The sequence below is a fragment of the Cyrtonyx montezumae genome, unplaced genomic scaffold (assembly GCF_038088225.1).
Source record: "Cyrtonyx montezumae isolate F1298 unplaced genomic scaffold, pur_monq_1.0 scaffold_0, whole genome shotgun sequence".
In the NCBI taxonomy this organism is placed as follows: Eukaryota; Metazoa; Chordata; class Aves; order Galliformes; family Odontophoridae; genus Cyrtonyx; species Cyrtonyx montezumae.
The window spans coordinates 49,686,225-49,710,278 of NW_027071824.1; the positions used below are offsets into that span (position 1 = coordinate 49,686,225).

Sequence of the window (24,054 nt, forward strand, 5' to 3'; positions counted from 1 at the left end):
GTCTGATTCTCAGAAAGAAGGAACCAGGGAAAACTTAATCTGCCATTGTGAAGAAAGGCAATGATATTTCCTTTTCTCAGCATGCAGCCTTCGCAGAGAAGGAATTTAGGAGACTCATGGGGTCTGTATGTGCTAGCAGGCACAAAGGCTCATTTCAACTTCATCTGGTCCCTTGGGAAAAAGTAAACACACAGAGTATCTTTCATTCTGCACAACTTAATGATAAACTTCCAGAGGAGCATAAGCTTGACAGAGCTCTGTACAATTCTAATTAAAATAGATCTTCCTTTAAAGATTGATTACCTTTAAAGAAAATGAAAGAAAACCACTACAATAACAAAACAAAACAAACAAACAAACAAACAAAACAACCCAAACAACAAAGCAGTTCTGTTTCAGTCTCAGGCTCTTTGGAAAAACAGGTATCACTAAGCTGTTATCTTGTGAAAAAAGATACACAACTTGATTGAATTTAAAATGCAATCAATTATAAATCACACAACTTTTTTATTGAGACTTAATTCAAATGTGAACAGTTTTGTGTCCATGCTGACAATTAATTATCAGCAACAATAGTATTGTTTTTCTACAGGAATTTCAAAGTGCTTTCTTCCTGTAAGGCAGATGGTTGGTACAGCTCAGTGCACTGCCAGGCTCAGCAGAGGTCTCTGATCGATTAATTCTACGAGCTGGCAGGGGAAGACTCTAGTGGAAAGATGGTAACCCAGAGCATAGGAAGAAGTAATCAGTGGAATGAGAGCATATTTTTCAAGCTTCAACCTGAAAGACAACTGGAGACAGGAGGGGCTGTCCCATTAGCACAGTGATGCAGCCATCAAAGTTTGGGACACAGTTGGGAAAGATAAAAGAGATGACATCAATGCAGCAGCAAGTGCTTGCTCTTGAATCCTGAGTATTTAATTGGTGTTAAATAATCTGATCTACATTTTTATGTAAAGCATTAGATGCACTTCTGAACAGACCTTCCTTGGCCAAAAGCAAACTCAATTGCATTAACTACTGTTTGTTCAAGAGATAAGCCTAGCAGCTGCTGTTGTTGTGTAACATTTCTATCTTCATGGAGGCTGCAGTCAAAATGGATACTTAAAGCGTTAGAGCCAGCCCCTTCAGTAACCTCAAAAGTAGTGGGCTGCACAGTGCTGTGTCTCTTTCTGATAGGGGACAATTGGATGGCTGCCTTTCTTTTCTTTTTTACCTTTACAGTGCAGATTAGGTACCAGATATGGGACCTGCTTCCCATTAATATTCAGCTGGCAGACTTCATTTCAAAGCAAGTATTTGTTATTTTCATAGGTGGAATGAAGCTGTTAGTGTTCTAGGAGATAAAAGACAGATTTCTTTTTTCTTTCTTTCTTGGTGCATCAAAATGTACAAACATTTTCATAGAACTATGGCTGGTTTCTCCAGCATACACCGATAGAGCTGTGCAGGTTTAAGACAAGGAGAATGAATGTGCATGTAGCGTTCATCTCTTTTTAATGATCCCTGCCCTTCACATAGCAGTGTGAGCTAAGCCTGAAGCTGAGCTGCCTGGAAGTGTGGGTGCATTGGACAGGAGCTCAGCAGCTTCTCCCTGGCAGAGGCTTCCATTTTCCAGAAAGCTGGGGAGAAAGAGAGAGAAGGGGCAGCAGGGACTCTTATTTGCAGGGGAAAGGTTTTGCTTCTGGAGTCCCAGCAAGTGTGAGTCTCAGACATGGAGTAGTTTCTCTGTCATGAAGTGCTTTGAGAAATCTACTGAGGCTGATGTGACGTCTCTTCCGTGTGTAGAGTTACCTGGTAAGGGCTCTGAACCTGTATCCTTTCAGGGCTAAAAATAAATTATCTAAAAATGCAAAGAGAAAGGAAAGAATAAATGTTAAATATAGATGTAACAACAAACCTTTCAATAGAAGAAATGAAGGCTTTTTGCATATATAAAACTTCAACACTGTGAAACCTTTGTACCTACTGTATGCCTGTGATTTACAAAACAGAAGTTAGAAACTTCCTCTGTTGACCTAACGAAATAAAGATACCTGCAACTGCATAGTCCATAAAGTAGCTATTAAACAGATGACAATAAGACCAGTAGCTCAGACAGAAGAGGTATCCTATCTCGTATCATACTGTCCAGAGACTGACTTTGTTGATAACAACCTGTTCACTGGCATCATCCCACCTTCTTGGATATTTATATTCAAGGATACTCAGTCTCACAAACTACTACATACATTAAATTTGATCATACACAATACAGTCAATACAGTTACATGAGTAACTTCTTGTCACTCTCAAGAATGAGAATTGTTTGGAAAAGTAATGCAGGGCACTGATATACAAGAAAACAAATGTTTCTAATGAAAAATAAGGTGGTTATTTAGCAGCAAGACTTTTCATGGAAAAGAAAATCATCTTCAAAGATAAAAGGGTTGAATAAACCTGCAGAGAGGACTCTGCTATTTGAAAGACATTGGTGGAATAATTCTATTTGAAAGAAATTGGTGGAATAATTCACATCTGATATTAGTGAAATCATCTTAGTTAATACTCTCATATTGCTTCCTTTTTTTGGTCTGTGATCTTGCACTTGAGAAAACTGAACATATTGCAGAGAGGATGGGAGGCAAACCCTTGAGCACTGTCAGTCTCTTCTGACAGGGCTTCACATGGGCCAGTGCCACCAATCATCATCTTCTCAGGTTCTCACAGTGCATTGTTAAGCATGCCCACCTCCTCACGGATCGGGATTTGTAAATGGATATCTGCAGGTCTCCTTTGCACAAGGGGAACCACAGTTGAATATAAATGCCCAGAAGCCACTCTCTTACCAGAGCTCCTCACTTCTCTTTAGCAAAAGGTCCTCAGGCAGAGAAGCACTGGGAAGGGGACAGATGGCCTACAATTGTGGTTTCCAGCAGAAGGCAAACTATATTGTGTCAGTGTAACTGAGTCTGCTCTTGCATCAAAAAGCTGAGTATAAAGTCTTCCTCTGATCTAAACTGTGGTACAGCTCCAGTTCACCAGCACATTACTTGAAGTGTAAAGCTACCCATATGTATGTTGTAATCAACATATATGGTTTACATATATGTGAAAATGTGCCTGGTAGCAGGCTACCTCATAATTGTATCAGCAGAGCAGGCTGAGGGATGAAAAGAAAGGGCATGAGCATGCCCTTTCATGAGTGTAAAACAAGAGGAGGTCAATTAGAATCTATGTTTAAGAAGAAACTGCATGTCCTGGTAGGGAAAATGACTAGTCACCTTTACTTTCTTCAGGAGGAGCTGAGAGGCTATGAGATGAACTACTTCCAAATGAAACTTCTGGAACTTAAAGTATATAAAGGAGTATCTATGTCTGAACTTAACCAGCGTAGCGTATAATTCACTAGGGCTTTCATGGTAAATTTATGATATGAAAAAATTTACATTGGTCACTCCAAAAGTAATGCCTCCTATTTATTTCCATGGAAATTACTGCAGATACAAAGAACACAGAAACACCATTTGATAGAGTAAAATCTCCGCTACAAAACACCATTTTTCAACATAATCACCACCTTTTGACAGCAATGAACAAAAGTCTGCATGATGCGCTCATAAAAATCTGCATCAGTGTAGATGACACACTGCTGCTGTAACCACTGCTGAAACACACCACCAACCACTTAACTATGTTCACATCTACTGTTTTGTCTTCATAAACATCCAGCAAGTGTCAATGAATGTCAATGGGTGCTATTTTTTCCACATGGAAGAATTCAATTTCACACCTTTGCTTCATCTACACTTCCATGTCAGATTGGAGTGCGTCTAGAGAAGGAACACAAAAAATGACCCATGGAATGGAATGCCTCTCTTTTGAGGACAGGCTGAGAGAGCTGGGGCTGAACAGTCTGAAGAAGAGAAGGCCCCAAGGTGACCAGATAGCAACCTTTCAGTATCTAAAGGGGAGTGACAAGAAAGAAGGGGACAACTCCTTACCAGGGTCTGTGGCAATAGAAGGGGAAATGGCTTCAAGCTCAGGGCGGGTAGATTTAGGCTAGATATAAAGAAGAAGTCTTTTACGGTGAGGTTGGTGAGGCACTGGAACAGATTGCTTAGTGATGTGGTTGATGTCCTGTCCCTGGAGACTTTCAAGGTGTGGCTGAATAAGGCTCTGAGCAATCTGATCTAGCTGTAGTGTCCATTGTTCATTGCAGAAGAGTTGGACTGGATGATCTTCAGAGGTCCCTTCCAACTCTTAGGATTCTCTGATTCAATACCATTTTGTCAGACTACTCCTCTGCTTCTATCTGTCACGTGGCAACAAAATGTAATGGAATATTGGTGGGAAGGTTCAACCTCTAATGCCTTCGACACTGTGGGCCAACTTAAAAATAGGAAGCATTGTTTTTTGAACAGCCCTGCTAGGTGGAAAAAAAAAAAAAAAAGAAAATTGAAAAATTTCCCATATAAACTTCAGGTACATATGGTGAAATGACAGCAAGAAGAATATTCAGAGTTCAAGGCCAAAGTGGAACTTTTTTCCATTCCAGTCCTTCACATGTCATTCTACTAAATGAGATGGCTGGAGAGAGTAAGATTAAACTGATTTCTTTTAAGTCTAGCAATTGCAAGTGCAAAATAAATATAATTCTGTAGGCACTCTGCTAGAGGACAATGGAAGCTAACAAAATAATGGTAGTCCTGCTAAATTATTTATGCATGATATCAAAAGCTGAATGAGATAAAGAAATGGAGAAACCATTTGAAAATTTGGATATTGCTCAAAGCTCTTCCTCCAGTGACTCCCAAGAGTCTGAGCATGGAGCACTAATACACTCTGTAACCGTGTATAATTCATAAACCTTCACTCATATTTTTTTTCAGGCTTGCAGATTATAGTTAACAAACGAAGAGTGGAAAAACACTGGTAGCAATTGCGAGTAGGATACAAGCCAGCTGATTCCTCCATTTAGTCTATTCATAAAGGGCATCTGTTTTCATCCCAAACTGAAAATGTATCAGCCATTAAAAGTAGCACACTGAAAACAGAAAAACAAAACAAACCCGCTCACATAATTATGTTCATATTTGTGTTTTTATGACAGCTATTACAATGTGGGATTATAACAATACAGAAGCCATTTTGAAATTATTTTTATTAACAGTATTCTGCTGCAACTCACAATGTTCAAACTGGATTTCTTTTGTATCCATTCAATGGCAATAGAGCAGACTCAGAGCAAACCAGAGGATTCTGTCTGTAAGCAATGGGATATTTCTAATGCTACACATTAGGAAACTTTTTCCTCAAACAGCGATACTGGAAAGATATTATTAAATCACTAAAATCTAAAAATTACCTTCAAAAAAGGTTTGCTTTGAAATTATTTTGACAATCACAGTACCAAGTCTGTGAAATCACATTTTGAAAAGCCAAGGTGTCAAGGGAGTTATTTTTAACTATTTGCATGTTAGCAATTTGTTGTGTGAGTTCATGCACAGCACTATTCAGTCACACAAACAGACTTTTGGAGTCTGACACAGATCTTGTGAGTTTGATTATTTCCCTTTCAATGAATTTTTTTTTTTATCTTCAAGACTGTTTTGGAGATTTAATTTTTAATTTTTTAGTCTGCCTGGAAATTGAGGGCGGTGCCCTGTGGTTTTTCAAGGGCAGCCCTCTGCTTCCTACTTTGTGTACACAATCAGGGCACAGCACACTTATCAGCTCTGCAACAGGCTTCAAGCTGCTGAGGGGCTGTGATGACACCTGCAGCCCTTGCTGCCGTGTGTTGCAAGCAAAAGCTCTGACTGCAGCAGTAACTAAAAGCAAGAGGGATTTCCAAACAGCTTCCCACAGTCACCAAAGGCATATGCAGAAACAACCCAGCACTGTGGGGGCACATTTGCAGATTTGTTGGCCTTGGTATGTGGAAGAGAAAGAGAGTGATTGCTATCAGCAAACTACAGAAACAGCTACAGGCGCACTTCAGTGATGCATTGCACTGATGGAGATCTTGCCATCAGGGAAAGAATGAAATCCTTCCAACCTTCAATGGATGCCCTGCCTAGCCCTGAGAGCCTATCAAGTGTTATTTGAATTTTGTTTACTTCATTAATTTCTTCCTACCATCAATTGATGAATAAATTATTCATCAGTAAATTCATAAATTATTCTACCGGCTCTATTGACGACTGAATAATATTGACCAAATAAATTATTAACTCTTTTTTCCCCCACCAATAGACAAATAAATTATTTGTGAATACATTTTTTTATGGATAGATCAACTCTTCCATATGTTGGGACATTTTAAGATGTCTGCACAAGTTTGAAGTAGAATCCATACTTTTAAGGAAACAGAACTAGTTTAGCTTTCTTGTATACTTATAGTTTAGTTGCTCTGATATGAGGTCCTTTAGAATACAAGTTGACATGTCGAGGTGTTTTTGTACATTTCAAAGCCAATTAAACAAAATATTGAGATATTGTACAGTTAATTCTCATCCAACCAATATTTTTGGAATTCTGCAGATTATTTTACAGCTTTCTATATTTGTGTCAGATAGTCAATGTAGAGGCTGCAGCCAGGCCTTGATCTCAAAAGAATATATATAAGTTTTGTAAATAAGTGTCAGGGACAAACACAGTCAAACCAGTCAGGTATTTTGAACAATTACCACTACAGATGTAGCACAGGTCAGATGTGGCAGAGTCCAGAGTTTATTTCAAGTTCCTGGATAAATCATCAGAGCTTTAAATCTAGCCAAATCCATTAATTCTCTCTTTTCTTTCACTGATTCACAGTTAACTTATGTGGCATGCAAGTGATGGCCTTTCACGGTGGCATCATTCCTAGCATATGTCAGCATGCAGGTAGAATTTGCCAACATCTTGTCTAACTATCAATAGTATATGTGATGACATTACACCAGACAGGGGAAAAAAAAAAAAAGAAATTAAAATGAATAAGTAAATACCTCTCTAGGAAAGTGATGCTAATTCAAAAGCACTCATAGAGAAAGGATTAGATTCTCACTGTTCCATGGAGCTATAGTTCTAAGTCTAACAGGCCAATTCAGCTGCTTTAATGTGAAATCAGGATAAGAGAAGGACCATGAAAATATGCCAAAAAGTATTCAAGTTACTCTAAAAGAAATGAACAGAGAAGGCATTTCATGCTAGTAAAGGAGTAGTCTGTCCATAATTTTTCAAGTGTGACTGCTGGTGAAGATAAGAAACCTCTTTCTGCTAACATCTTTTCTTCCTCAGAGACCCACCGGTAAAGGATGAACAGAGGTTCTGATTGACTTTCTATATATATTTATATGTATATATTTAAAGCCATGTAGCAGGCATATTTGCCAAGCTGAATACATGTATACAACTCCAAGGCGGCAGTTACTTCTGCAGTTCATGCTGCCCAGCAGGAAGAAGATGAGTGATATGTGTATGGGAAGAACTGCTCAGTGAGCAGAGAGCTTGTTTATAAGGAACTCTCCAGCACCTTGCAATCCGTAATGCCCAGCTGCACAGATACAAGCTGTCTTTCCTTTTCCCCCTTTCTTCTCCCAGATGGAGGCTTTAAGCTGTCACTCGGGCAGTGTAGCAGTGTATTATTGGCCTTAAAAAAACATGCACAGTAGGAAATCGCAGCTCTTTCATTTTCTGAGAAAACTGTTAATAGGTCTCTCTTTCTCATGGAGGTGTTATAACAAGTCCCTGGTTAAACTGGCATTGGTATTTTCACTTGAATTTCCTCATTAAAATAAGAGGCACTACTTAGAAAAGTGTTATGGTCAAGACTTACAAGAAGTGCTTCCATTTTACATTTTGAAAATTAAACTAATGGCCTTTGGGTTCAATTATTCAAAATTCTGTTCCCCTATTACCCCAATAGAAATCCGATAGAATGCCAAGACATAGAAATATACAGAAATGTAAGAAATGTATGGAGTGAAAAGGGAAAGGCAATGAAAGTATGATCGCAGAGGTGTGGTCAGAGAGACAAGGCTCTAGGAATGCTCTGTGTAGCACTGTTCAGAAGCAAAAGAACAGGACCACAAAAAAAAGAAAATGACATTCAGTTGTCCTGTGGTACTTTGCAGCAACATCACACTGCACCTGGAAATTCACATCAATTGTAGAAAAGGACTTTTCTCACTGCTGATTTCTTCAATTTATCAGCCAGAGCAAGACACTGATGTGAAGGTAGTGAGTACTACCCACTACACACAGCACTGCAACTGGCAGTACTAGCTAGCCCAGTGCATCTATCTGTGGAAAGCAAGGACAAAGCTTTGGCTGCAAAAAAATGCATAAATTAGTTTTGATAACACATTCCTATATAATACACATGCAAGTGTGTTTGTATTACCTCATACATTGGAATTGTTGGTTGTGTGTTTTTTTTTTTCACCAGGAAGTAAAAGCTATGGGGAAAATCTACTTAGGTGTTTTTTTACTGTAAGTGCATTGTACCAGCAAAATATATTTGCAGCTTGAATAAGTTTTGCTGTTAGTTTCCCAACCAATGCTTTTCATTCCTAGTAATGTTTTACATTGAATACAGTTTTGCTTTCCTAAAGAAAAAACACAGAAAATGTTGCTGAGGGGAGCTGCAGGAGACCATCTGGTTTTGCTACTATAATAGCTAAGAGGACAATTAACTAAAATTGTCTGCCAGGTTGCAATTAATGACAGAATCTTCAGAGTTTTTTGTATGTTTAATTTCAGATTTGAAATATTTGGGAAGGGGCAATTTTTCCAGCATGGGGGGAAAAAAAGTGTAATAGACCACACGCACTACTCAAAGTAGTGGAAAAGAACTTTTTAAGATTACAAATATCTGAAAAGTTGTAACTTTATTCCACCCTGAGTCATATTAAGCAATACCACTCTGCCTTTTTTACATCCCTTTCAATTCACTGAAACTGTTAATGACAAATGTAGTACTCTAAAGGAAGGTCAGAAGATAACTCTGGATATCTTTCTGCTTACTTTCTATCTGAATTCTCTTTTTCTTCAGACAGAATTAAACAAAACCAAAAACAACAACAAAAACTGCTTAGTGTTACTGTGACTTGCTATTGGCCTCCTTTTATGATTTCCTTCCCAACTTTTGCAGTCATTACTTCTCATCTTGCATTTCACTGTCTTTTACTCCTCAAACCTTGTTTTTCCTTTTGATGGCTATTTTTGATTTCAGCTGCCATAATGCCAGCTGGAAGAGATGAGGCTGGTATTCTCTTTAGAGGGGTGTGAAATTAGTGTCTATTATAAACTTTCCACAGTCAGCAATCCAGTTCCACAGGTTTCCTAACTCAGTGTCATCAGCTCCAACATTCCTGAGAAATGAAGCAGACAGGAATGGTTATCATTTCAGAAGAAAAGGAGGAGAGTTTCTGGGGAAATGCCATTAATTTGAATAGAAGGGCTAACCGTATCAGATTAATCTTGTACTCTATGAAGAGCAGTGCAGGGCAGTATAGTCAGGAAGCTGGCAAGGAGACAGGCACATGTATTTTAGACTAATGAAATCCTATTAAGATCTATGCACTTGGAAGCTTTCCTTTTAGCACTGTAGCTAAGCATGGATCATGGTACCCTAGTCATCTTTCAGCAGAACACAACCGCCTGCCTCACCGGTTCGGATGCAATAAGGCAGTTTTCCTAAGCAGCTGTGTCTAAGACCTCAAGGGCATCACAGCGTCTGCGATTCCTAACTGCCCAGACAATCTGGCAGCAAATCTGTTTGGCAAAGGGCTGTGCAAAGGCAGTAGCCAGCTCTGGTGTTGTTTCTCTCCTCCTATCACCACTTTGCTTGATGTCCTTCATTAAGACTAAAAAATGAAAATAGTAAAGAAAAAAGGTCAGACTGAGAAATAAGGGAGATTAAGAGCTTGCTACAGGCTTCTGTACTGTTGTCATTTGGCACATTGTTTATCTAGGGATAGTAAAACTACAGGCAGTTGAGTATCGAGATGCCTAGAGTTAAACGATGGACTAAATAAATAGGCATTCTGCATAGGGATCAGATATCCAGGTGTAACACCCAAGTCAATTATGAGGGGCTTGGGATAAAAATCACAAATGCTTTCCTTTAGCACTGATAGTGTGCTAACTTTTGCCAAAGGAGCATGTGTTTTCTTATCTAATTTATGCATAAAAGTGTTGATTTTGTGATCTCTCAGAGTAAAGCAGCCTTTCTAGAGAAAGCATATATTACCACTTCATTATACAGAGAAATGGCTTTCAGGGCAACTTAAAGGCAGTTGTAAATGTCAAAACTCTATAATAGCAGATAGGAAAAGGTATTTTTAAGTTATTGTCACAGCAGTGGCATAAGATTATAAGAAATCTTCATGTTAGAGTTTATCTGCAACCACTACTGTTTTCTGTCAGCTTTGCTGACATTTTCTGCTCCACTGTTTCAGTCAGTATGAGTTATGAGGTGAAAAGGACATGCTTAGAAGGCAGACATTTATGTGAATCTGTGAACTTGTTCCCTGTAGTGAAAGGGTTTCCATCTTCTTTTTCTTTAGGCCTTGAAATGTGTTCTAATGTTATTTCATGCCATCTCAGTCAGTAGTACTTATGCTAGAGAGGAAAAAAAATGAAACATTGTGATTACTCATCTGAATCAAATTTGTTTTTGATATTGAAAGTATGGATCAATAAAGAAGATTTTTTAAAAACAAAATTGAAATTTCCTTTCTACAGGTTCAGCATTTGTCTTCCCTAGAAAATCTGGTATTTTTAAAGTTTTTCATTTATATTGCCTATTTCATGTTATTTGGTCCAAAAAAAAAAAAAAGATGAATTCTGACAGTTCTTAAGCTATTCAGTGCTCATAGGAATGAAAAATCCTTTCTCTAATGAAGAGTCATGTTCTGCTTTATCACTATTATCGCATCTTTTTAATACTCTCCACATGGAACAGTAGTTTTCTTGCAATTAAACTGTATGAAAAGAAGGTACTGGGGAAAAAATGCAGATGTGTATCTTATCATTGCCACCTGACACTTTTTAATAGCAAGCTAGCACAGGGGGAAGGATGACCTGGAGGAGGCTAAAAGAAGATCAGGAGCATGTTACTTTTCTGGCCATACTATGAAGATCATGAGCTGATGCACACATTTTGAGGGATAAATTCCCTCCTTTCCCAAACACCATGTTTTCCTTTCCTAGATGAAGTCTAAGTGTTCGATTTATGTGAGTTTTACTCAGAGTGACAAATGCAAGAAGCTGTAGTTAACATTCAAGAAACATAATGCAAAAGCAAGAGAAATAGAAAAGTGCCAAGTAATGAAGTCTGTGAGTTGTTTTCTCAGTCGCTGTGTTCGAATCCCACAGAAATGCAAAAATGTTTTTTCAGTACATGAAGACAAATATTTGTTGGTCAGCAGATGACCCCTGCTGGTGTGTAAAAAAAAAATAATCTAAGCCAATTCATTGACAAATTCAATGTTTAAAAAATCCTATTATTTCTTCAGTCTCCTTTGTGCGTAGCTTACTATGATTTGTACTTCACTTTGATTTGCCACATCACTCCATCAACACTTTCTCTCAACAATCTTATCAAAGGTTTAAATATGGCTCATTTCTCTCTATAATCAATCACACTGTATTCATTTATCAATACGATCTCCTCCTCTTTGCTATCTGTGTCCAAAAATTTCCTTCTTATCATTTTTAAATAATGTTCTGGTGGTTTTGCTGTATCCCTGCCAGTCTATTTGGAATAGGTGAGTACAGCAACAGCTTTTGGGTTCAACTCTTCTGAAAAATTCATTATGTTATCACATTCAAACATATCAGTGGTAGTATCATTATCAATTAATTTCTTTGTTTTTTTGTTTTTTGTTTTTCATTTTCTACAATTTAATTCAGCCAGTGAACTAAGATTTTGACTTAATCGCTGAAATTTTTAGTTAACTTAGTCAGTGGAGTTGTATAATGGCATATAGGGGTATAATTACTTCCTTCTCAATTTATTTCACTACCATTGAGTTTCTGTCTTGGTACTTCAAAAATTCTGAAAGTACTGAATTTCATTTTTTGAAATAACATGGGATCTCTGCTTCTTAAAAAAAAAATCCTCATAAATCTTCCTCAGTCTAATTGGCATCTGTTGTGATGAGACTCTTTTTGTTCTCTTTCCTTTTCTTCTTCTCAGTTGCCATTTCAGGTCCTTCACATCCACCAGAGTGAATGATGCTGTTGCTTGATTTTGTCAGCACAGTATTCTCTAACACATTCCTTTTACTTCCACACATATCTGTCAAGTCTTGTTAAGGTTTTTGATTTTACTCATATTTTCCATCTTTGATTGGAACTCAGTTTGACTTTGACCTGACTTGACCCTAAAACTAACTTCAAAAATTTACTCTATTTGGCCAGTATGTGTGACATTTTGCTTAATCCACAATCGCTTCAACTCTCCAAGCAGAGTGAATCTGTTTTTCTGTTGGTATTATCATTACAGTTCTACACTGTCTTCTTCACTATCTTCTCTTAGCAATTCATTCAACAAACACCTTCTCACCTGTATTCCTCTATGGGAAATGGGGTTGGATGATGAATTCACATCAATACACTAAATGAAACTTATCTGTTTAACTTAACTATATTAATCTAACAAGTTAGATCAGCTGTTCATCTGCAATTCACAGAACATCTTATTTATTTCTGTACGTGGTATTGCACACAGTTTCATTTCTAGAAATTACAAGTACTACATTGTGAATTACGTTGTTCTTATGCCTTGTAGATTATCTCTTGGGTATGCAGGAAGTGACTTTTCTCTTGTATTTGCATATTTAATTAGATTGCTCAAGGCAGGCATTTGTGATGTAAGCTCACTGGACTGTGCAGCAGTATACTGTTGTGTCTTTTGGTAGGAGGTTTCGCATACAGCATCAGTTCTGCTGGGTGCTTCCCCAAACCTCATCCTGCTGCTCGAAAGCTGGTGTGTCAGTTCAGTCATGGTCTATAGCGGAGAGTAAAATTCCAAAACTAAAACCCTTATTTGCCTCAAATAACTGCTAAAATGTTGTCACTTTGGATTACATTTTATCTTGCCTTCCAGCTTCTTGTTAAGTTTAAAAGTGCATATTCCTGATAGTAAACTTTGTGCGGCCTATACTGTGTTCCAGAATTTTCATTTCTTCCATCTTAAAGTGTTGATGTGTTAGTCTCCAGCAACATTTCTGCCTTAGGGGCCTTCACCTTAATTACATTCTGGTTGTATTAACCCTGTGGCCTAAACACTTCTGTCTTCTCCTCTGTCTCTGTACATCTATGGCAAAATGTAGCCATTTCTGAAGCTGAAATACTATTTTTTATAAATTCACTTTTATGAAAACAACTGAAGTCTGAGGAAGGTGTTACATTAGACAGAACCTGTAAAGAATAATATTTCTTCCATAGACTTTGAATTAGATGCTGAAAGTGGTAACAAATATTACATTAGCAAGTAAATAATGTTACATACGCATTTCCAGTGAGTGTTTGATATCTGTTATTTTGTCAAAAACTTTTTAGTACGTGGAAATGCACTCTAGTATATACACAGAGCAAACAGCATTGTTTATTTTTTTCTCTTCTTTCATCGAATATTGTTGCACATCTGAATATGGAGAATAAGACCTTGTGGAATCTACTTCCTATAATAGTTTGTCTTTGATTTTGCCCTTATTTTGATTCCACTGTGGCCTGATGACCATCACAGCTTCCAGGAGATCTGCAGGCAGGAATTAAAAGGAATCTGAGAGTATGCAGGAGGACATGGTGCCAACACTTCAGTTTCATGTAGAGAGGTCTGCATATGTTTTGTGAGGAAGGAAGTTCAGAACCAATAGTTGTAACACTGACATGATACTATTAATTAGAAAGAGCAGCATTGGGCACGGGCAAGGCAAAGAAAAATTTGTAGGTTCCGTTTAGCAGTGGACAGTCATACCTGTCACACATGGTACAAATTAATAAACACCCTGCTTCTGTATACAGATATGTGCTTGTAATAATATCTCTAACTTGATGCAAGTCCTAGGATTGGGAAAAAAAAGAAAGTGAGTTTTACTAGCACTAAAACATTAAAGACTTGACATAAAAAAAATACTCAAAATAAATCCAGTTAAAATTAGAAAGAAAACAAAACAAAACAAAAAACAAACCAACAACAAAAAACAGTTTATGTTGAAAATGCTGCATAATACATGAAACTTTCCCTGGTCCAGGCAGTGAGAATATGAATGCATATACTTTTTTTATATATATCAAGAAGATCAATTTGGTAATTAAAGCATTAATCTGACTGATAGGACATAAGGCTTTACATCTCTTTTAGAGATGTAGAGCTGTTGGAGTGTGGGAGGAAGGCCACAGAGATACTGAGAGGGCTGGAGCATCTGTTACAAAGGAAGGCAAAGGGAGCTGGACTTGTTTATCTCAAAAAGAGCAGGCTCCAGGGAGACCTCATTACAGTATTCTAGTACATGAAGGGAGCTTATAAACAAGAGGGGTACCAACTTTTTTGCATGAGCAGACAGTGACAGGATAAGGAGGAATGGCTTTAAACTAAAAAAGGATAGTTTTAGGTTGGATGTCAGGAAGAAACTCTTCTCAGACGGTGGCAAGGCCTTGGCACAAGCTGCTGAGAGGAGCTGTGTATGTTGCATCCCTGGAGGCACTGAAGCCCAGGTTGAATGGGGCCCTGAGCAGCCTGAGCTGGGGGATGGCAGCCCTGCCCGCAGTAGGCATTGGGATGATAGCAGACTTGGGGATGAAAGAGAAAAAAGAAATTCAGTGGGGAATAATGACAGGTACTCTGGGCTCCCCAGTATTAAAAAGACAGGGATCTCTTGGAAAGAGTCCAACGGAGGGCAACAAAGATGGGGAAGGGCCTGGAGGATCTCCCCTATGAAGAAAGACTATGTGAACTGGGTCTCTTTAGCCCTGGGAAAAGAACACTGAGAGGGGACCTGATCCAGGTTTATAAATATCTGAGGTGTGGGGGACAAAGTGGCGAGGCCAGGCTTTTCAGCAGTGTGTGGAGACAGGACAAGGGGGAACAGACAGAAACTGTAGCACAGGAGGTTCTGCATGAATGTGCACAAGAACTTCTTTATGGTGAGGGTGAGGAGCACTGGCACAGCTGCACAGGGGGGCTGTGGAGTCTCCTTCTCAGGAGATATTCAAGACCTGCCTGGACGCCTACCTGTGCGACCTGGTGTAGGGAACCTGCTTTGGCAGGGGGGTTGGATTCGATGATCTCTAGAGGTCCCTTTCAACCCCTATGATTCTGTGATACTCTATAGTGGAAAGGTCAGTGCTTGGGAGGAAAGACCAGCAAGCTGCAGATGTACTCTGATCAGTGATCTGAGACACAGCTCTTCCTCACAACTCAAAAATTTATGTCTTCTGTTTATAAAAGGCGTAGCCTTCCTCCATCAGGAGGAACCTTCAGGAAGGAATCTGACTGCAGCTTCATACAGAGGTGTTTCTCTACTGTTACAAGAAGCTGGAATGTCCTTAGTGTAAGCACTGCACTGCAACAGTCAAAACATCAGTGTGTTAACAGGATTGTTTTCATCAAAAATTCAAAACATATCATAGAATCGTAGAATAGAATCATATCATTCTGTGAAGTGATACTATGAAGAAAATTCTCTCTCTGTCAAGCAAGCCATGTCAGTTTGGTGGCCTATGGCACACATCAGAAAAGGAAATATAAGTCCATGCTTGTTGCTGCAAGCTGGAGATGAGTATGGGCATACTCAGCTCAAGTCTGCATCAGGCCTTGAAATAAAGTTTCCCCCTGTACTCAGCTCTGGTACAGCCGCACCTCGAGTACTGTGTTCAGTTTTGGGCCCCTCACTACAAGAAGGACATTGAGGCCCTGGAGCGTGTTCAGAGAAGGGCAACAAAACTGGTGAGGGGTCTGGAGCACAAGTCTTATGAGGAGCGGCTGAGGGAGCTGGGATTGTTTAGTCTGGAGAAGAGGAGGCTCAGAGGAGACCTTATTGCACTCTACCACTTCCTGAAGGGGGGTTGTGGTGAGGAGGGGGTGGGCCTCTTCTGCCTGATAAATAACGACAGGACGAGAGGGAATGGCCACAAGTTGCGCCAGGGAAGATTTAGATTAGACCTGAGGAAACATTTTTTCTCTGAAAGAGTGGTCAGGCACTGGAATGGCCTGCCTAGGGAGGTGGTTGAGGCACCGTCCCTAGCGCTGTTCAAGAAGTGTTTAGATGAGGTGCTAAGGGATTTGATTTAGTAGTTGGGTAGGGATAGTGATAGGAGGATGGTTGGACTAGATGATCTTGTAGGTCCTTTCCAACCTAATGAACCTATGAACCTATGAACCTATAAAAGCCAGTGCTGGTGTCTGTCAGATGCAGTGTTTAAGGGATTCTCCACAGAACAGCCTAAACTGACACACAAAGAGATCTGATAGGACACATCACACATTTACCTTTGTACTGCTGTTGAAAAAATGTCCAAATGTCCTTGTGCCAATCCAAGCTTAATGCTTCACAGATCTGCCACCAGATGCTTGCTGGCACAGATCAGGAAATAAACTTTGATTTTTGTCCAGCTCACTCTCTAATAACATAATAGAAAAACAGTAAGCAGGTCCCACACACTGTAGGCACAAGACCCGCAAGCGCAGTGTCTGATCCTATTACAAGCCTACAAAGCCAAGCTCTGCATTGTAGCTATTAGACAACCTTTGTGTATGGAGCTGAACCATTACTTTCAGAATTGTCTCCCTAGTCCAGACACACTGCCTGGTGTTGCCATGTGGGAAAGAGAAAAAGAGTGAACAAAGTTTTAACTACTCATTTTGTAGTTTGAAAAGATTTTTGGCAATGTGACTCACTTGCAACTGATGGAAGGCCTGTTACTAAACATTACAGTGCATATTGCTTACTGATGAGAGCTTTGTGTTCTTCTCTCTGCAGACTGAAGAAGTCCTGAAGATTGATGGAGGGCCATGCTATTCAAACAGCAGGTGTTGCTGAGACAGAAGCTCTTTGTGCTAGGCAGCCTTGCTATTGGAAGTCTCCTATATCTAGTTGCCAGAGTTGGGAGCTTGGATAGGTAAGCTGTTCACTAGCCACTCCTTTAATTGCAAATGAACTCAGATTGCCTGAGCTTTTCTTTAAGGGGTCTATTTCTTTCTTTTTTTCATTTTTTAGCTTCTATTCATGTATAGAATGACCATCCACTATAGTACTGATATTCATTATTTACTTCCCTCTGTAGTACAGGAAAATAAAGTTGCAAGTCATCCCTGTCAAAGTATTTCTGACTGTCCATTTGTATTCTAAGCACATTGACACTCATTTTCAGAGAAGAAATAAAACAACATTCAGTAAAAATATCATTATGGTAGTTCATTTTTGTCTCCGTGCATCTGTGTGTTGACCTCTACTTTCAGCAAAACAGTTTTGATATATTTATACATCATCTTCCTAAATTTATGAGCAAGAAATTAATGTGCTACAGTGGTAGTTAAAATTACGTATGAGTCTGCAGAGTAGCTTGTCAAGTTTTAAATACTATTTCATTTGAAAGATTGCTGCAGGGCTTGAGAGTTTTTTTAACTACATTAATTAGCCAGCATTTTTTGGAGTTGAAAGTGACAAATAAAAAGGTTGTCTCTACAAGTGATTTCCTGGAGAGCAGTAGAAAATCCAGGAGAGGGAATTGAAGAGTATTTGGCACTTTTGATCTGATTTATTTTTGTCTGGTTATTGACAGTGTGACAGTGGTGCTACCCACAATGACTATGCTTTTTCTGCCACCTTCACAATGGTCCAGGATTGCTCTGGTAGGTGCTGCACAAAGACAGGGTAAAAAAGGTTGTTTTAAGAGAATGAATGAAAAAAAACTTCAGGATTTCCAGAAGCTGGTACATAGTTTTTGAGTGCTAATGTTGTTTCAGTGGTCTTCTTTTAAATGATGGAAAGTATTAGTTGAGTTCAAAACTGTGACACTACACAATCTAGCATTCATTGTACTCCACCTCAAGTCAATTACTGCCTTCTTTAGTTGTGTAACTCAGTTTCAAAAGAAGAGGGAGACAATCGTGTCAACTAGGACTAAATAGATTGCAAATTTTGCCCCAAGGTTTATGGTTTTCTTTCCCTGGTGGTCAAAACATCTCTGAAGCTTCAGAGGTGAAAGCTTCACTGCAACTACAGGGATTCTGGAAATGGACACAGAACTCCTTTTTAGTCCCTGAAACTGTGTTTTATACAGGGAGGCATAAAATCTTATTAACCTTATGCTATTATCTACGCTTGCACATCTACAGAATTTACTGATACCCATAAAATTATCTTGCCACAATATTTGACTCATTGACCTCCTGAGGCACTGAATTCCACCATTTTCATATATAATGTTGCAACTGGAAGTAAAACCGTTTCATTTTCTTCCATTATCTAATGTGTAATATACTACAGTGACAAAAAAAAAAAAAAAGCCCTTTATTTGGACTCATTATGGAAAAAAAAAAAAAGAGAAGGAATGCATAGAAAGCATGAGACAGATGAACTGACTGGAAATGGCCATGCTGCACTATGACCCAAGGTAAACTTGAACAAGAGAGCTGGGGATTGCTCATTGCAGGGGATGTCCCAGGAATTATTTGAGATCCCTTAGGAAATTAGCAATGGCTTATCTGACTCACTGAGTCTTAAAGTCTGATAAGCTGAGTACCTCCCTCTAGAGGAGGCCTCTGTCCTCCAGATGACAAATGAACAGAGGTATTTAGCATGTGGAAGCTCAACCAAAATTTGTCCCTAAACATTCTGAGAAAATTTGTGTGAGTCTTCAAGACGTTTAACTTTCTCTTTGGAAGTATGGGTAGACTTCATGCTCAGTTTTGATGTTTTCAACTGCTGGAACCAGGCTTGTAGCATTTTATCACTGTGACATCTGTTTTGGAAGCAAATTAGCAGCTATTCTGGATCAGGGGAGATGCAGCATGACTACTTGTCGTTAAGATCACCCAGCCTTATTTTAGCTGTAGCTACTTGTCAAAAACATATTTTTTCTGAGATGAATTGCTCTACACTGGATTTTCTCAAGAAGAAGACTCAGAGAAGCAAAAATATTAACATGGTAAATAGCTGCATCTCAGGATTCAGCCACCAAGAGGTGACAACCTGTTTAATCTTAAGACAATTTAGATCAAGATCTTTTATAGGACATTTTCATTGCTTGGAGAGGAGAAGAAAGGGGAAAGGGTAATGGAATGTAAAGTGTTGAGGAAGGACTTTTAAGAACATCCAATCCTCCTCTTAGGCTAGAAGACATCTTGAGTGTTTGTTTACTTTTAAAGGAAACAACCCTGTTTGACAAGCTGTTGTGTTATACTGTAGGCAGTGCTATTTTTTTTATTTTTATTTTTTGAGGAAAAGAGATAAAATTAGTTGAGACATGTCTAGAACTGCTGTTGTGGAACATTTTTTGCTTGGAAACAAATCACAAATATACAGAAGGAGAGGAAAGAGAAGAACAGAGAGAGGGATTGCAACTTCTGTTCTTTATGCTTGTAAATATCACCTCCTTACTGCAGAATGCGTCTTAATTGTCCCACCATAGCCTGACTAAATTTGTGTCAAGTTAAGACATAGTTTTCAGATGTTTTGTTTGTTCGGCTGGTTGCTTTACTTTGGTTCTCTTTTTATTGCCAAGTTTGAGTCATTATTGCAATAATACAATTTTTTGTGACAAAGTCAGGCTTTTACTTGGTAGACAGCAAAAAGCAAACAAAGAGAAAAGAGGGGAAACTGGAGAAAAGAAATGACAATGGGAACTCGCTTGTCCTCACACTTTTACATTAGTTTGCAGGACTTGGATAAAGCTCATGTGAAACCTGCAAATTCACCTTGGGATGTTTCTTCAGCTCTGTCTGGACAGACTATATCTCAGCATTTAGATAGTGAAGGAAACAGCTATTGGGTCAGCTGAGGGCTTACCTTTTTATTTTCTCTCAGCCATCCATTGTCCTAGCATCAGTGTCAAATTGGAGACTCCTACAATCAGTGATGGATGGAAAAGCCAAAAAGAAATAAATGATTCTGTCCTGAAAGCAGGGTTTGAATAATATACAGTAAATGAACGAGGGGCCACATACTGAGGAACCAGAATAAATACTGAATACCTAAACAGCTATTAATGAGCATTGCCCATCTGGTATACCGGCTGAGGCAGGGGTCCTGTGAAAAATAATAGCATGTGGTCATGTAATTTAAAAACAGTATTATAATATATATGCACAGCAAGCTTATATTAAAATTGCCTCAGCAACCTTTGTTCTTACATATCTTTCATTTTGGAGATCACGGCTCTGCAAATTTATTGATATTTTTACTGTAGGACTTTGGAAGCTCCACATCCCAATTTCATCTTTAGGGTAACATTGGCTTGTTTGAGGACTAAAGCAGTGTTTGGGAGTGAAAGTGAGGGCTTATTCAAGGTTCTGTTGTAGCGAAATTTAAATGCTTCTCTTACTGAATCACTTCTTACATTCACCAACATCAAATATGAGAAGGAAGAATTAGATTAGTAGAAAATATGTGAAATAATTGAAGGTGAATACAAAAGAGTAACACAATCATGCAGGAGCAATAGAAAAGAAGATTAAAGCACAAAGGGAGGTTCAGTGAGAAGATACTCAAGTGTTGATAAGAAAACAACAGCTGTAATGATGCAATAAATGTATTTTTGAGAATTTGTCTTACTGTTCTTTCTGTGCATCTGCTGATCATGTCTTTCTGGTTCTGTCCCAGAAACAATACTGGGTATACTTTAAACAGGATGGAAAATATTGAGGTGTGATGCCTCAAAAGCTATTTTTAATACCTTTTGTTCCTCTTCACTAAAAGAGCTAACCCCAGATCAGAAGTTACTAAAGTCAACACAATAGGAAGTAACAGGAAATAACTCAGGCTCGAATAGAGCAAGTGTTGGAAAGACAGAAGTTAGATGAACTAGATTTTCAGATCAAAATGGCCAAATAAAATTCACCTTGGAATGCTTTAAAAGCTTCTGAAGCAATCTCAAAGCAATCAGTAATGTGGAAGGTGAGGTAAGGTTCAAGAAGCTCAAAGAACAGTAATCACAGTTTCTTTGAGAAGAAGAGTAGAAAAAGGGGGTACTCAGCCAGAACACAGAGAAATAACAGAGTAAACAAACAGTTTATACTAATCATTAATCTCTGGTAGAATAAAATTAAAGCTGAAAGACAACACATTGTGAAAGTTTTCTGTGAGCATTGTGAGCTTGCCTTAAGAGCTGCTCTCTGCTTACAAATATCCTTTCTGTTGATTGCAGACTGCAGCCCCTCTGCCCCATTGATGGTCGATTTGGACCCCGCAGCCAGGATGAAATCCCGCTTCGAGCTCTGCAGTTCAAGCGAGGGCTACTCCACGAGTTCCGAAAGGGTAATGCTACGAAGGAGCAAATACGACTGCACAATCTGGTTCAGCAGCTTCCCAAGGCCATCATCATTGGGGTGCGGAAAGGAGGCACGCGTGCGCTGTTAGAGATGCTGAATCTTCACCCAGCAGTGGTCAAAGCTTCTCAAGAGATTCATTTCTTTGACAATGATGAAAACTATGCCAAGGGAATTGAGTGGTACCGGAAAAAAATGCCTTTTTCTTACCCTCATCAAATAACAATTGAGAAAAGCCCTGCATATTTTATCACTGAGGAAGTACCTGAAAGGATTTACAAAATGAACTCATCTATCAAATTATTGATCATTGTCAGGGAACCCACCACAAGAGCTATTTCTGATTATACTCAGGTGCTGGAAGGCAAGGAAAGAAAGAATAAGACTTACTACAAATTTGAAAAGCTGGCTATTGATCCTAATACCTGTGAAGTGAACACAAAGTATAAGGCAGTGAGAACCAGCATCTACACGAAACACCTGGAGAGATGGTTAAAATATTTCCCAATTGAGCAGTTTCATATCGTAGATGGAGACCGGCTCATCACAGAACCACTGCCGGAACTCCAGCTGGTCGAGAAGTTCCTAAATCTTCCTCCAAGGATAAGTCAGTACAATTTATACTTCAATGCCACCAGAGGGTTTTATTGCTTGCGATTTAACATTGTCTTTAATAAGTGCCTGGCAGGTAGCAAGGGACGCATTCATCCAGAGGTGGACACCTCTGTCATTACGAAATTGCGCAAGTTCTTTCATCCTTTTAATCAAAAATTTTACCAGATCACTGGGAGGACATTTAACTGGCCCTAACCTAAACCTCATACAACATTTCCGGATGCACCTGAGATATGCAGTAATGTCTCTGCTAAAATATGCACTTTTCACAAACATAGTATCGAAGTAACATTTTTCATGCATACCTGTACATATGCAGTGTGTGACCAAATATACAGTGGGATCAATTTTTTCTACAGAATAGTAACTAACATAAACTTAACGTCAGCATAGTTGCATCTTTTAAGATATACTAATAAAGGAAAAAGAAGTACTTAGGGAAATAAAGTCAGACACCGTTAAAAGGGTCAGTGTTCCTCTTGCTTGAAGTGTTTATGTGACATACTTATTGACCTAAGCAGAATGTTAGTTTATGCCATACAAATTCATGTCAAAAGTCTGTGAAGCTGTGAGAAAGCATAATATTCAGGCTATATTTGGTATGTATATTGCTGAAGGAATACTGACACTTTAAGTACCATGCTGAATTTTTACAATGAGAGTGGATAGTACTATTTTCTTATCATTTGAAATTAATATCTCATTAAACTACATTGGTTTGGAGTTCCTGTGGTGAGTTTGCACTATTGTTTTATTGTATGGACCATAGTGTCACTTGTAGCATGTCAATCCTGTGTCAAAAAATAGTCAAATAACTTTTTCTTCTATAATTAAGAGTTGACAAAGACAAACATAATGTACATAGTGTACAATGTTTGTAAATACTGGTTTCACACTAACTAATTCTATTTTGTAAACTGAACATGGCTATTTAATTTATTGTGAAAATTAAATTTATTGTGGTATTTAAAAATGGAATGGATTAAAATTACCTATATGTGCAACTGTTATTCACCTTTCTTTGATGTATATCAATGCAGTTCCTTAGACTGGATAAATCACGTACATGTGCATGCAAGAGTTGCATGCATAAAGCTGGTTTCTGAACAGTTGAGAAAACTGATACACGAGGTGAAGATGAGTTTATTAAAAAACTCAACCATCTGGGGATATGGTGTTATACACAGCTCAAAGAACATTACTGCTGTTCTGTTATAGCACTTTGCAATAATTAATTCCGTTTCAGTAGCCCATGAGGCTAAAGTACAACTCTAAAAGATTACTGTCACTAAGTATATCAGAAAAACACAGCAGCCATTAAAAAAAAAAAAAGACAGACAAAGTAGATTAGAAGAGCTACAGAGATTTCATCACAGGAAGCCAATAATGTTTCAGAAGTCAGGGAAAACTGTTATGATACCTCTGTTTTATCTGATAACACATGCATCTGCTCAGAAACAACCACAGTGTTGTTACTATTGGTATAAACAGGTAGCTCAGCTCATGTTTCCATTAAGGAAGTGACAAGAAATTAGTACAGCGAGTGTCTTAATGTTTTGTAAGGATTGATGTGAAAAACAGTAGGAATATTTGAAAAACAAGTTTTAAAATAGGAAGGAAACAAGAGAGAGAGAGAGAAAGAAAATTAGCCCGTAAAGATTGGTAGGGACATAGATTTTGGAAGGTATCCAGAACATCTGAAAATTCTGAGCTACGACAGCAGAGTAGTTAATAGTTCAGATTATAATAAGATCAAGTTTCCCTGTGGGCTGTTTATTTTGCTCAGCGATTTGGAAGCACTGGTTTTCTAAATAAGTGATTTTTAAATCTCTTGTGAGAGATTGCTACTTGTCTTGCTGTATCTTTAATCATATCTGCTAGCACTGTGAGCAACGTGCCCTTTCTTCATGCTGATTCAGAGTCTTGCCAACACAACACAGTAGAGCATATGTGGAATTTTCCTCAGCAGCTACAAT

General features: G+C 38.5%; 1 protein-coding gene across 3 annotated transcripts in view; it reads left to right on the plus strand.

Annotated features, from left to right (window-relative positions):
- The window catches only part of HS3ST5 (heparan sulfate-glucosamine 3-sulfotransferase 5), a 174,800-nt gene extending 151,718 nt beyond the window's left edge, over positions 1–23,082 (plus strand). For all 3 annotated transcript variants that reach the window (XM_065734719.1, XM_065734711.1, XM_065734730.1), the window contains exons 3-4: positions 16,956–17,094; positions 21,343–23,082. In XM_065734719.1, coding sequence (XP_065590791.1) covers positions 16,988–17,094; positions 21,343–22,273 — 1,038 coding nt within the window. In that variant the 5' untranslated portion in view covers positions 16,956–16,987 and the 3' untranslated portion in view covers positions 22,274–23,082. The remainder of the gene's footprint in view (positions 1–16,955; positions 17,095–21,342) is intronic.
- The last annotated feature ends 972 nt before the right edge of the window (positions 23,083–24,054 follow it).